Source organism: Vicugna pacos, chromosome 5 (genome assembly GCF_048564905.1).
Source record: "Vicugna pacos chromosome 5, VicPac4, whole genome shotgun sequence".
In the NCBI taxonomy this organism is placed as follows: Eukaryota; Metazoa; Chordata; class Mammalia; order Artiodactyla; family Camelidae; genus Vicugna; species Vicugna pacos.
In genome coordinates this window covers 35,160,380-35,175,073 of record NC_132991.1, presented here as the reverse complement: position 1 = coordinate 35,175,073, position 14,694 = coordinate 35,160,380, and the positions used below count along the sequence as shown (strand labels likewise).

Here is a 14,694-nt window from a genome sequence, read left to right as displayed (position 1 = left end):
ATCTTTGGCACATGACAGGGTATAAATAAATAAAACTTTACATTGAAAGCAATGGGAAAGATATTAAACATGGTAGTAACAGTATTAGATTTTGACTTGAGAAAAATTGTGCTGGGCAGAAGTTGGGGAAGGAAGTGAGCAGTCTAGATATAGACGACCAGTTAGTTTCTTATAGACATTCACGCAGGAGCTGACGTTGGCCTGGACTGAGGCATGTGTTCAGTGTCTGTGTTGCAGCAGTTCTGGGTTATAGAAAGTTCAGAGTGCGGCTGGGGTGGTGGGTCACTCAAGTACACAGAAGTGAAAGTATGTAGAAGAAGAGGAAGTCAAGAAGTCTTGGGAATGGGGCAAGTCATCCACGTGAACACAGACGTCCCTAAAGTCAGTGTTAATAAGACCAGGAGGACAGAGCAAGACATGGGGCATCTCCTTAGTGAATGTCAAGGAGGAGCAAGGACTCTAGTAGGAGTCTATGGTGATAAGAAGGGCATAAACCTGAAAGGAAATGACTGCAGGAAATAAAAATACCCACTACCTCATTTTCATGGCCCTGTGGTATCTGAGACTAGAAAAACAAATAGCTTTCCCTTGTGGGTGCTGAAAGGAACTTACTCTGTTGGGAAAGACAGATTTTAATTAACATCAATCAAGGTCTAGGATTTAGTAGAGAGATAGTTACAGTCAAGAGATATACATAGGGAACTATATTCAATATCTTGTAATAACCTGTAATGAAAAAGAATATGAAACTGAATATATGTACATATATGCATGACTGGGACATTGTGCTGTACACCAGAAATTGACACATTGTAACTGACTGTACTTCAATAAAATAAAAAAAGAATAAAAAGATTTAGTATTCAGTAAAGAGATGGAGAGAGTGGGCTAACTTGTCTAGAAGAAATAGAGGGCCCTGGGTTAGTTGGGAGAGAAGCAAAAGGGAAGGAACCCAGGGTCATACTGCGTACATGCAATGTCCCAGGCCCGAGGGCCACGCCTGAGGCCTCTTGGCTTAGAGGCCACAAGGTTACGACTGGAACTCTGGTGGAGAACAGTACAGAAGTAAATAGTTGGTGGTGTTGAGGTTTGGCCACGTTTGCTATTTTTGGTTCACTAAGAGACTATCTGTAGCCTTTGCCCAGTATTCTAAAAAAAAACACCAAAAAACCACACACAACCCAGTGATGTAAAATTGCCTTGGGCCTCAGGAAAGCTTAGCTCAGTGGGTCAGTGTATAAGGTCTGGTGCTGTGGCAGCACCACAGGGACACTGAGACAGGCCTGGACTTTGCAGTGCATTCCCTGCACTTCTGTGCCTTCTCTGTAAAGCCTCTCTCTAAACAGGTGGGTGGTCAGGCCCTTGTCAGGATGTAAAGATAGTTGTTCATAGACCTCTAGTGCACAACAGAATATAGTGAATGAGGAAGCTTCTCTTCAAAGACAAGAGTGAAAAGAGTGGTGTAAGATCCATGGGGCCTGAGAGTTTAAGAGGAAGGGAGCTGACATCTAGGTAGCTCTTCCTGGGTGCCACTAGCCACTGGGTTCTGTGTGTACACCTTGCCCCGAGAGTTCCAGCCCTGTGAGGTAAAGTGTCACATCCATTTAACAGATGAGGGGGGTGGAAACTTGGCGAAGTAATAGCACAATTAAAAGCTGATAAGTGACTGAGCCAGAATTCAAAACTAGATATGCTTCGCTCCAAAGCCCATGTTCTTTCCACTACTACACGTTGTCTCTCACTTAGTCAGTGCTTACAGGGTCCTCACTTCATTTTAGCTTGCTGATTTCCAACCACCAAGGGTTCCAGTTACGTGTGAGGCAGCAAAGCATAATGGTTCAGGCATGGACTCCAGGACCTGAGGGCCTGGATTAGAATCCCAGCACTGTGGTTTACAAGCTGTATGACTTTGTGCATGTTACATGGCTTCAGTTTCCTCATCGATAGAATGCATGTAATAATAGTACCTATCTCGGATGGTTGTTATGAGGATTATGTAAGTTAATATTTGCAGAGTACTTAAAACAGTGCCTGACACCTAGTAAGAGCTATGTAAATGTGTGTTAAATATAAGATAAAATTAAAAGTCATTAGGGTCAAAATCATACAATAAGAATAACATGAAGTATTACCACTTAAAATGTATTTCTGCTCCTTACAGGATGAACTCAACTTTGGTTGGTCAGATGGGAAACATCTTCAGTTTAATCGCTGGGCTGAAAATAATGAGCAACTTGAAGACTGTGTAGTATTGGACACTGATGGATTCTGGAAAACATCTGATTGTGATGATGATCAGCCAGGCGCTATTTGCTATTATTCAGGAAGTACGCTAATTTCAAATATTTTAATTCTTAAATTGCTATCAGTCTCATGAGTAGTGGAATTTGGGGAGAATGGTCTTGTAAAGTTTGGTTTTAAAATTACAAAGCAATGATAATCATTTCCTTTTTACAACAAAATTTGTTGCAAAAATTTGTATCGAAGGAGAATTATCATGTATTAAATATTTTGTCATTCATTTGTTAATTTAAACATATTTTATCTATTTTTGTCAACTGATGTTAGTAATTGACCTTTGGCTCATTTTGCATACATTTTGTGTTTATATTCTTATGGAAAACTTACATTTGTGGGAATTCTTCTATAATTCTTATCATCAACAACTAACATTTCTATTATGAGTCATTGTTAAGGTTCATGGTTGCAAGTAATGGTAATTAGCTCAGGCTAGCTTAAGCTAAAGGGGAAATTTAGATCCTCAAAAATGGGGACAGAGCTGAGCCCCCTGAGGAGAGGAAATCAGGCCAGAGATAGCGTCCTCTACCTCTCCTCTCTGTTTCCCTGTGGAGCTGCACTCTTCCCTTTACGCACTTTCTGCTTCTCTCTGCACGAGGCAAAACATGGTGACTTTCAATTATAGCCATATCTGGAGATGAGTTGACCATGTTTGAATTACACTTTCCAGATTTGTAGAGAGAATCTGATGGAGTCAGCTTGAGTCAAGTATGTAATCTCTAGCCTAGTCAGAGGAAAGTGTTTTCACAGCTACTTCCAGGGGCTCACATCTGTAGGTTTGTGGTTAGAAAGAAGACTGCTTCAGAGACAAAGGGTGTTGTTAGCTGGGAGAAATACTGAAAGGCCTTTACCACATACGGAATCAGTTTGATTGGCTTTGAGTGAAGAATAGCTCTGTTTGCATCTTTTTTGAATATATGGCCTTTTCATAAAATAGGAAAAAAAAACAAATTCAGATTTTCTAGATGTCAGATTTTAAATTATTTCTGTCTGCTTTGGTTAAAGCAATAACTTATTTAGAACATCAATTATTTCATAAAATGTTCCTTTAAAGTTAGAGAAGATATCAGTAACCAGAAACTTGAAGGTGAATTCTTAAAGTTGTGCTTAGGTGCCTGTCATTATGTTAGCGTAGTTTCTCTGAAGTGGCCCCTTGTATTTGAATGTTGGCGATGCAGGGAGATAAACTGCACTTAACCTAATAACACCTCATTTTTTACATTCTTCCTCTCATTCCTCATCAAGGGAAAGAAAATACTAAATAATTTCCTTCCTACAGAAAGCTAGTTAAGAGGTGGTGTTTTATTTGAGCAGAAACAGGACAAGTATCATCAGGCTATTATTTCTTGGCTTCCTGACTATTTCCTACAAATCAAGTCTAATTGTGATGAACAGGATTTAACATTTATTATATCTGCAATTAGAATTCTTACCATTAATTCTCTTCTAGATGAGACTGAAAAAGAGGTCAAACCATTTGACAGTGTTCAGTGTCCATCTCCTGTTCTTAATACTCCCTGGATACCATTTCAGAACTCCTGCTACAATTTCATGATAACAAAGAATAGATACATAGTAACAGCACCAGATGAAGTTCATTCTAAATGTCAGGCGCTGAGTAAGTATGTTACATGACTGTTATGCATTGCATATGCGCATTCAAAAACAAATCTCACCTGAGTATATTATAAATATTTCTAATTAGCACTAGTAACTAGATCTCAAAAATGTTCACCTCCTAATTTCTAGATTATCTATGACAAAGTATTGAAATTTGTGTTTAGTTAAAATGGAAAGTATAGGAATTATCTCCTTTTTTTTTTTTGCCCATCCCTTAGAGATCTAGCCTATATTTACACTGTATAAACATAATGGGTCCCACTTCAAAAAGGAAAAAAAAATTACACTGGGGAGCAGAGAGCTGGATGTTCAGAGCTGGATGTTCAACCAAGTTAGGCTGCGGGCAAAGTGAAAATAGGTCAGTTTGAGTGGTTGAAACCAAGTAAGCCACAAAGAAGCAGCTGTGCTCAAAAGAAATACATGTTACATGCTTTCAGCTCTCAAGACTCTCCAGATATTTCCTGTGAGATCCACTGAGGATTTGTGATTTCTGAACAGTGGACCTATCAACTTTGTAGGAATTTCCTATGAAAAATATCAAACCACCATTCCCCAACGTGTGCTCTGTAGAACACTAGTTTTAAGAGATGTGCTGTGCCCCAAAAAAGATCCTTGGTAAAATAACAAAGTTGAGAAACACCACACATCTTCACTTCACATGTTAAAGATTATCAAATGTACATTAGTATATGCTTTAAGAAATACTGGCATGAATGGACTAGCTTAATTTTGTTTAACCAACGTTGGTAAGGTTTTTTTCCACGTAGCCATTTTCTGAGGAACCCCTGTTAATTTCCTGAGGAACCCACTTATTAAACTTTTTAAACTGTGATGTAACAGTTTAAGGAAAACTTTAAGGAAAAGGAAGATCTGTCTTACAGCCCATCCAAGAGGTTTTATTTATTACAGTCTTTGACAGTGTATCATTAATATAGTTGGATTTGTACCACCTCAAAATAAGCTTTAAGTGAGGAAGAGTAAAGTAAATCAATGTTTCAAATTCTTTACTCTGCTACTAGTTTCCTAGTGCTCTTTAAGACCAAATTCAACGTCAAAATGTCTTAACCTAGTTATTTTAGTACAACAAGATAGTTTCAATTTACATTCTTTCTTTCTACTATTGTTTTAGTTTTGGAGTATATTAAACTGGGAAATAAAAATTATTAAATATATCAAAGTGTTCCAAATAAGTAGTTATTTCAATTACTGTCTATTTTTTATTTAATAGATCCAAAATCACGGATTCTGAGTATTCGAGATGAAAAAGAGAATAACTTTGTTCTTGAGCAACTGCTGCACTACAATTATATGGCTTCCTGGGTCATGTTGGGTATAATTTATGAAAGTAAGTTGTAAATTTGCTAATTTTCGCTATTTATGTTCATAGTTCATTATAAACTACTTGTTTATCAAGCTATTAAACAATAGTTCTTCAGAGTACATGTTTATCAATATATAAAATTATAATTATTATTAGCATAACTTATATAAATATCAAGATAGTTTTTGTGTCTCTGCTCTGCCATTAAAATGCCTTCACCACCAAACTTAGGGTTAAATGGTGGAAAATAATTTCCTTTCTCCACTCTCCCTTTTAGCAATTCAAAACTAACTAAAAATGACCACACTCCCACATAAATCTCCAGTACTTACTTTACATCTCTATGGATGTGGGATGAGTAAGAACAGAAATACACTTCTATTAATGTTGCATCTTTGGATTTATGCCATTGGCTCGGGGTACACTTAGAAAAATGAGACATATAGTCTGCCACTGGGATAAAGTGTTTGAAACTGTAAATACCATAAATCCAAGATATAATTGCTATGAAATTTTTAAAAACAGACTCTAATAATAGGGGAAATAAGACCTGTTTAGAAATTAGAGATGTCCTGAAATTCATAGTTTTAGCATTAGGGAAAAAATCACTCTATGTGCATAAAATGTCAAAAGTATACATTTATCCAAAAAAGGGGGCTTAATACAGGGCACAGGACAGTGGTAGCTAAAGGTAGGGTAGGCAGAGAAGATAAATTACTCAAATCTGACCATTTTAAAAATAGCCTTCTCTTAGCTCTCTAACCTCTCTCTTTCTTATAATTACTCAGGTTTTTCTTAAATGTTTATGGCTTGCAGATGAGTTAATGAAAATTAAGCTGTCAAGCCCTGGGTAAGACTTGGGTTCTCAGCTGAAGATGAGTTCATTATGGTAGGACTCAGTGGTGCTGAAGTCATTTCTCCAGTGACACTTGAATATCCTTAAATTTAGGAATGGAAAAAAGGGTTCTCAGGATTTATGTAAAAGTGACTGGGGAAACAATGGTCCCCTATGGAGCAGCAGAGATCAGACCCAGGAAATAGAGATTGCAGTTATACCCACTGATGTACCTTGTTAGTTATATTATCAGAAACAACTGAAAATGTACTCTGTATTCTAAAAAGCACTTTCAGATCTGGGTATAAGTGCTTTGTCAAAGAAAGGATTTGTAAATATTTTCTCCCATCACCTTCTTGGTAGCATACTTTGTGAAACAAAACTTTTTAATTTTAATGAAGTTTACTTTTTTTATCACATGCATATCTAAGAAGGCTTTGCCCTATCCTAGGGTCATAAAGACATACTCCTGTGTTTTCTTCTAAAGATTTTACAGTTTTAGGCCTTATATGTAGCTCTATTATCAATTTTGAGGATTTTTTGTATGGTGAAAGGAGAGGGTCCAACTTCTTTTTTCTTTTTTTTCTTGCATGTAGATATCCTATTGTCCCAGGAACTATTCTTTCCCCATTGAATTGTCTTGGCACCCTTGTCAAAAAACAATTGACATAAATTGTCCATGGTTTAGGTCCAGAGAAGAGATTTCTATCACTAGTATTATGATATGTTAATTTCTTAAATAAAATAGTTATATTCATTTCCATTGCAGTTAAACATATATGTAGGAGAAAGGAATATTGAATAAAAAAATAGCAAAATGTAAACTTGTTGCAAGATGGTGGAATTACAAGTAAATTTCAATTTTTATATTTATAGTTTGCACTTTCTGTATTAAAAATAAGCATGATTTACTGTTATAATTAGAAAATATTTTAGAATGATACATATAATCATACAACCTTTTAGAAGGTAGGGAAAGAAGAAAGAAATTAGTTGAGTTTGAAATATTAACCTCATAACCAAAATTCAAGTCTTGATTTAATCTCGAAGCATAGAAAAAAAATGTTTCTTCTCTAGATAATTCTCTTATGTGGTCTGATAAGACCATGCTGTCATATACACACTGGAGATCAGGAAGACCAGCTATAAAAAATGGAAAATTTTTTGCTGGCTTGAATACAGATGGCTTCTGGGATATTCACACCTTTAATGTTGTTGAAGACGTGCTTTACTTTCACCAGCACAGCATTCTTGCTTGCAAAATTGAAATGGGTAAGTATGCTAACGCAGAGTTCCCACTCCAGGGAAGGAGAATATAAAACCATTATTCACTCCACTAGTGGGAACCAGCAATTGTATTTTTTGAGTGGCTCCTCTGTATTCAGTCCTTTGAGAGGTGCTACAGGCGTTAACCGAGGAAGGAAAAGACACAGTCCCTGGTGTCATGGTCTTGATCTCAGGGAGTAAAATGTAACTGGGGAGACAGCATTAAATTCTTTATATTTGTTTTACAAAGGTTAGTCTTAGATTATTTGGTCCAGGCTTACATTTGTTGGGAAGTCAAAGAGATCAATGAAAACACGGGTAATGAAAACAAAGAATACGTTGAGGAGGAGGAAAAACTTGCTTGGGTCTTGAAGGATGGATAAGATTTCTATAAATAGGAAAGTGGATTTGGGTAGAGTTTTGACATTCCATGCTGAAAATGAATGTCCCCCAACCTTGCCTGATTCCTCAAATAAGTCTATTTTTAAATGCATGTCAGTTTTAAATTTTTCACAGCTTAAAAACTGTTACTACGGCCATTCTGCTTTAAATCCTCTGCTAACATGGAGCCCATCACAGTCCCATCCAAGCCAATTTTCTCCCTTCATAGTCCTGCGGAATAACTTTCTGACATAACATTTTCATCAACAATCTCCAGGGATTTCCTATTATCAATTACTTTGAGTTCATGTAAGCTTTTGAGACTTTTTTAAGAAACCACTGTGTCTTCTTAAAATTCTACATTTTCTCTCAGTGTCTATTCTTTCCCCCATTTTTGGTTCAGTAAGGATCTTTTCCTGTCAGGCTGATCTCTTAATTGTCCCATGTACAGTGTATACTCATTCTCATTTGCACCTTTACTTGTTTATTTTTAACTCTGCCAGGAAATATTCTACCTTCTTTCTTTTTTTTTCTTTTTAAATAAAATTTTTATTTTAGAAAAGTTTTAAATTTACAAAGTTGGAAAGATAGTACAGACAGTTCGCATACACAACATAACAGTTTCCCCTGTCACTGACATCTAATGTTAGTATGGTACATTTGTCACAACTGATAAACCAATACTGGTAGATTATTACTACCTAAAATCCATACATTGTTCAGATGTCCTTAATTTTTACTTCATGTTATTTTACATTTAGTCATCGTGTCTCCTTAGCTTCCTCTTGGCTATGATGATTTCTCAGACTTTTCTTGTTTTTGATGACCTTGACAGTTTTGAGGAACACCTGTCATGTGTTTTATAGAATGTCCCTCGATTTGAGTTGGCCGATGTTATTCTCATGGTTAAACTGGGGTTATGGGTTTGGGGGAAAAATACACAGGTAGTCATTGTCATCACATCCTATGAAGGGTATATAATGTCGACATGACTTACCTGTCACTGGTCACCTGGCTCTTATAATGTCTCTCAGTTTTCTCTACTGCAGATACTCTTTTTCCCCCTTCTCATCCTGTACCCTCTGCAACGAAGTCACCATACTCAGGCCACTCTTATGGAATGGAGAGTTATTCTCTGCCTTCTGGAGGTGGGGAGTGCCTATATAAATTACTTGGAATTCTGCACAGAAGATTTGTCTATTCTCTCCCATTTAAAACTTTATTTAGTCATTTATTTATCTGTCATTTATGTATATTTATTTGTATCTGTATGGGCTCCTGGTTTTTTTATACTTTGGGTTATAATCTGATAAACTTCATTATTTAATATTTGGCTCAAATTGTTCCAGATTTGGCCATTGGGAGATCTTTTACTTGGCTCCTGTATTCCTTTGAAATACCCTCATCATTGTGGTTTTGTTGTTGTTGTTTGTTTTCAGCTGACTTTCTGGTCACCTTACTTCTTTTTGGCCTTAATTTCACCTAACCTAGACTCTGGAGGCCTCATTTATCAAGCAGGCTTTCTGACCCCCTTAATTCAGATGAATCTTTCCTTCTCTAGTCAGTCACACATATTCTAGTAGTTAATTGTTTTGCCCTCATTTCAAGTGTTGTTGTTTTCTGTTCTTAACTAATACTTGAGCTCCTTAAATGAAAGATGCTATGTATGTCTTTTTTGAATCACCCAGACAATTGTAATATGTGAGAGCCTATTACATATGCTGTGGCAATAAGAAAAACAGAGTATGATTTGACTTCCATTATTAATGAGAAATTCAGTTTTATTTTAAATTTGAAATGTTTGCATGTCCAGCCTTACCCAAAATATATATTTTAAATAATTTAAATTTAATTACTAACACTTTTCATTTAAATATTATAGTTGACTACAAGGAAGAATATAATACTACTCTGCCACAGTTTATTCCATATGAAGATGGCATTTATAATGTTATTCAAAAAAAGGTAACATGGTATGAAGCATTAAATACGTGTTCTCAAAGTGGAGGTCAGTTGGCAAGTGTTCATGACCAAAATGGCCAGCTTTTTCTGGAAGATATCGTAAAGCGTGACGGATTTCCACTGTGGGTTGGACTCTCAAGTCATGATGTAAGTCTTGTGTTGTTTTCCAGAAATTTTCCAAATACGTTAGAAGGTTGGAAATTTAAGCACAAAATATTAATTCGAAGTATAACATCAGTTTAAGTCTGGTGACTGAATTTGCACAGCATTGTGCTTTCTTATCTTTTTATAACATAGAACAAATAGAAAATTGTATTTGTCGGAGGTATTAGGGCAAACAGCCAGGACTGCAGCTGGCCCCGACACTGCCAGGCCATCCCAAGGGCCGAGCAGATGCACATCTCAACACCACCTCTTTAACCTATTTGGGGCAGACCAGTTGGAAAGCTGGTGAAAGGGAATAGCACAGGATCAGAAAAGCCTGAGTTCCAGTACTAGTGACAGGTCTTCCATTTGCATGTTGGATGATCATGAACAAGTTATTTAACCTTTGCAAGCTTATTACCTCGTCTATAAAGTTATGGTGATAATATTTTTCTTAATCTAGGATTATAGTGAAGATTAACACAAAAATTTATATAAGGTGCCAAGTAATTCTTAATGTTAGGACTAATGAATGCATAGTTTCTTCCCACATTCCCTCTAGAAATGAGCACTATTTGAGAGTAATCTGCTGGTAAACACATCTTTTGTGCCACAGTGTGAATCCTATTAATTAATATATTCATGTACTGATAATAATGTCTAGTATTCAAAAAATAGACATCTATTGAGATTAGAATTGAAGGCTTAATTTAAATACTCTTTAGAACAAACTGGGGAAAACATAAGGATGACAAATTAGGATTATAGAGTCAAAGGAAAATCAAAAGTAATCTTCCCATATGAGTTTCTTAGGAAGTATTTTCCTCTTCTAGCCTCCTGCTGCTTGATGGCTTCTGTAATATCAAAAAATCTAGCCAAAGACACAAGCCACAAAACTGTGAAACATAAAAACACAATATTCAGAATAATGTGAAGGTTGGGATTGTAAATCTGTAATTGTGAAATGGAAGCCATTTGCACGTCATTTAATTTCAAATGTGTATAAACTCTTCCTTTAAAAAATAAATCTAAACAACAAGTTTATACTATATAGCACAGGGAACTATATTCAATATCTTGTAGTAACTTATGGTTTAAAACAATATGAACACAAATATATGTATGTTCCTATATGACCAAAGTACTGTGTGGTACACCAGAAATTGATGTAACATTGTAAACTGACTGTACTTCAAAAAAAAATTTTGAATAATTTAATTTAAAAAAAGAAAGCAAATAAAAAATAAATCTAGAGATAGTTACTATAGTACATTTTAAAGTCCTGTTTAAATTATGCCAGAGCAAATGTCTCAAATCAGTGCGTCAAAAGTAAACCCCTGATTTTACACATAAGGCCAAACCTGTAATACTTATAAGCAAATAATTAATACCCTATTCCTATATTTCTTAAAGTATGTACGTTCTTCTTATTGTTCTTTTTGAAGGCATATACCTGAATTCAGGTTATCTCTATTATTCTTAAAACAGGGACGTGAATCAAGCTTTGAATGGTCTGATGGCAGTACATTTGACTATATCCCATGGAAAGATAAAAAATCTGCTGGAAATTGTGTTGTCTTGGATCCAAAAGGAATTTGGAAGCATGAAAAATGCAACTCGGTTATGGATGGGGCTATTTGTTACAAACCTACAAAATGTAAGACTTGATTTCAAATAACTGTGTATTTACTAAAACATATTTGTTTTATGTACATGATTAAATACTCAAAGGAATGTTTTATAGATTTTAAATCAGGTTTATTCACAAATCCTATCAAAATAATTTTGTTACTTTGGGAAGAGAAACAAATATGATATACCTATTCAGGGAATTGTTTTTCCCAAAGCTGTTCAATTGTTCTATCCCTAGGTTAGTTTTACTCTTGAATTTGTTCATTTTAATTTCACTTAGCAATGTTTTTCAAAGGCTGAGATGTTCCATTTAAAAAAGAGTTTCACAGCATATAAATTTGGGAAATATCTCAGATGATTTACCACATGGATGTCTCTAAGAGTTTCTATAGTAAAGAAATGTTTTGTGTAACTAAACATTTTCCAAACTTATGTGAGCCTTAAAATCTGAGGGAAGAGCCCCTTCCAGCAGAGGCTGGATTTGAGGGTCATCCTTGGTGGGTGGAGCACGAGCTATGAGGAAAAGCGCAAGGACCTAGACCCCCCAGGGGCTGCAGAGGCCCGTTGGGCAGGCCACAAGATGCTGGCGGTACTGGTGTCTGAAGCTTCTGGTTCTCAGTGCCTGTCATGTTTTCTGCTCTGAAGAATCCTCAAGAGAAGATTTAACATCCACATTCAACAGATTTAAGCAGAAGAAAATGTGAAAACCTTATCTAGAGAAATGAGCGAATATTAGAAAAGGAGAATGATAAAGAGAATGAGGAATAAAGGCACAATCAAGAACTGACATCTTAGTTGTTTGATACAGAAAATCAACGTAATCTCTTAGAAAACATACAGGAGAAATATGGTAAAGCATGTAGAAATGGAGAGGACATCCGTGTTAGAGAAACAGACTTTATAGGATGAAGGAGAATGGTAACAGCTGAGACACAAATTCAGTGCTGTACTGAGTTGAATAGTGTCCCCTCAAATGCATGTCCACCCGAAAGTTCAGAATGTGACCTTACTTAGAAATAGTCTTTGCAGATGTAATTAGTTCAGATGAGGTCATACTTGATGAAGATGGGCCCTAAATCCAAAGACTGGTGTCCTCATAAGAGGACAGACAGACACACAGGAAGAAGGCCATTTGATGCCAGTAGCAAAGATTACAGTGAGGCAGCTACAAGCCAAGGATTTCCAGAACGATGAGAAGCTAGGAGACAGGCATGAAACCGATTCTCCCTCAGAGCCTCCAGAAAGAACCAATCCTGCTGACACCTTATCTTCAAACGAGGAGAAAAAAGCAAGAAAAGCCTTCAGTGACTGAAGGACATTCCAATTATACAAAATGCTACAGAGCAATGATGTGGGTTGAGATTACTGGCCATACCAGCTCAGAAAGTTGATTCAGATCATCAGCACCCCACCAACAGGATGTTGACAGTTTACTTTCCAATTCTCACACTCTCTTCTGTTAGAATTAACAATGGTGTTAAGGGGCACAGGCTTTATAACACAGGCTTCTTGTGTTATAAAGCACAATTAAAAATTAAATAGTTTAAATGGAAACCATTGGAAATTGTTAAGATCTGAGAAGCCACACCTACTTTTTTTGTTTGAGAAAGATTTTGCTGTGCAGATATGTTGCACTTGTGGGTGTGATTTTTTATAGCAAGGCAAAACTAGGTTTTTCTTATCAAAGTAAAAGGAATGCAAAGACAGAAAGAAAGAATTTTAATTACTATTTCAAAGTAGTTACGGGCCTACTCAACCTGTCTTTTCCTCTTTTCCTATTCTGTCTTCCTAAAATTGTTTCTACTTTAGTCTAAATCCATCTCAGAGGGCTAAGTACTTCCCTCTGTATTCTCAGTTTTATAAATGGTATTCCAAAAGGCTAACTAGAATGCACACTCTTAGAGAGTGGACTGTAGCTTTCTCTGCTGTGTATTGAGATGAATGCTTCTTACCCACAGTGTCAAATAGGGATGTTTAATGAGATTTAAAAGTCAGTCATTCTTTCTGTGCATTTTTACAGTTGTGTCTAACATTTTTATAGCTAAAGAGGTGTCCTCTCGTACATACTCGTCAAGATGTCCAGCAGTAAAAGGGAGTGAGTCACAGTGGATCCAGTACAGGGACCACTGTTACACGTCTGACCAGGCATTGCACAGTTTCCTAGAAGCCAGGTGGTTTTGTCCAGAACTTGGTGAGTTAAAATATGTTGATTTTCTTTGACTTGATTTAATCATTGGATTTTTTTTCTTAAGGAAATCCTTTAAAATAAAAATCGCATTTTAAAAAATATTTCTGAAGCACTCACTAACTATAATAGCACCATAATCTAATCGCCCAGTGGTGGGGAAATGGTTAAGTATTTTATGATACGTGAGCTCAATGGAATATTGGTACAGCCATTTAAAATGATCAGTGGAAGAATAAGTACATAGAAAATAAAAGTAAATGGCAAGAAGTAGAATAAAAAATTGCTAAGTAAACTGTGTGTGAAAACACTGACAAATGAACCATTTTAAATATAGCTAGATATGCTTAGATGAAGGTATTAAGCAATAGATTTTTTTGTACAGTCTGTTAAGCAATAAATACAAAATCATAGATTTTTTTCATACTTAGTAATCAATAAGTAAGCTTAGCCTGACCAGGGTAACGAAATCCAAGAAGCATGGATTGTTCATCCATTCTGCAAAAGGAATGGCCCACATCTCTGAACATTGTAAGGGACGGGACTTTTTGTCTTCAGATTTAACTATTTTAGAAAGAGCAGCAATGATTGACTCTCTCCCATGATAAACTTAGCCTATAGTCAAACTGTGAAATGACTTCTGGGGAGACCATCTAGGGTATTTCAAAGACCTGCAGCCTTGGACAGCCATTTAGCCAGGCAGATGACATTTATCTAATTTATTTTGCTACTGGTGGAGACACTTTACTGATTTAAAAATCTCCTTGTGACGGCTTCACTACATGGTGGGAACTTTTGTGTGGGGACTGGTTGTGTGTTATACATGTTTATGTATGCACGTGATGGGAACTACTCTGAGCTCTCTCTATATATGTTCGGAAAGAATGAAGCCTCTTGCTCCTAGAAGAGAGAAGAGAAAGGTTTACTGTCTTTGTCGTGTGGGAGTTAAGCACTTAAGCTTTGGAGGCAGACAGATCTGGGTTCCAATCCCAGCTCCCACACTTACTAGCTGAGTGATATTGTGGAAGCTACATAATTGTTTCTCTTTCT

General features: G+C 36.2%; 1 protein-coding gene across 2 annotated transcripts in view; it reads left to right on the top strand.

Annotated features, from left to right (window-relative positions):
- LOC102539123 (CD302 antigen) overlaps positions 1-14,694 on the top strand; it is a 105,381-nt gene that overhangs the window by 54,804 nt on the left and 35,883 nt on the right. For both annotated transcript variants that reach the window (XM_006196201.4, XM_031678468.2), the window contains exons 26-32: positions 2,162-2,327; positions 3,749-3,916; positions 5,147-5,263; positions 7,152-7,346; positions 9,604-9,830; positions 11,316-11,484; positions 13,501-13,650. In XM_006196201.4, the coding sequence (XP_006196263.2) occupies positions 2,162-2,327; positions 3,749-3,916; positions 5,147-5,263; positions 7,152-7,346; positions 9,604-9,830; positions 11,316-11,484; positions 13,501-13,650 (1,192 nt within the window). The remainder of the gene's footprint in view (positions 1-2,161; positions 2,328-3,748; positions 3,917-5,146; positions 5,264-7,151; positions 7,347-9,603; positions 9,831-11,315; positions 11,485-13,500; positions 13,651-14,694) is intronic.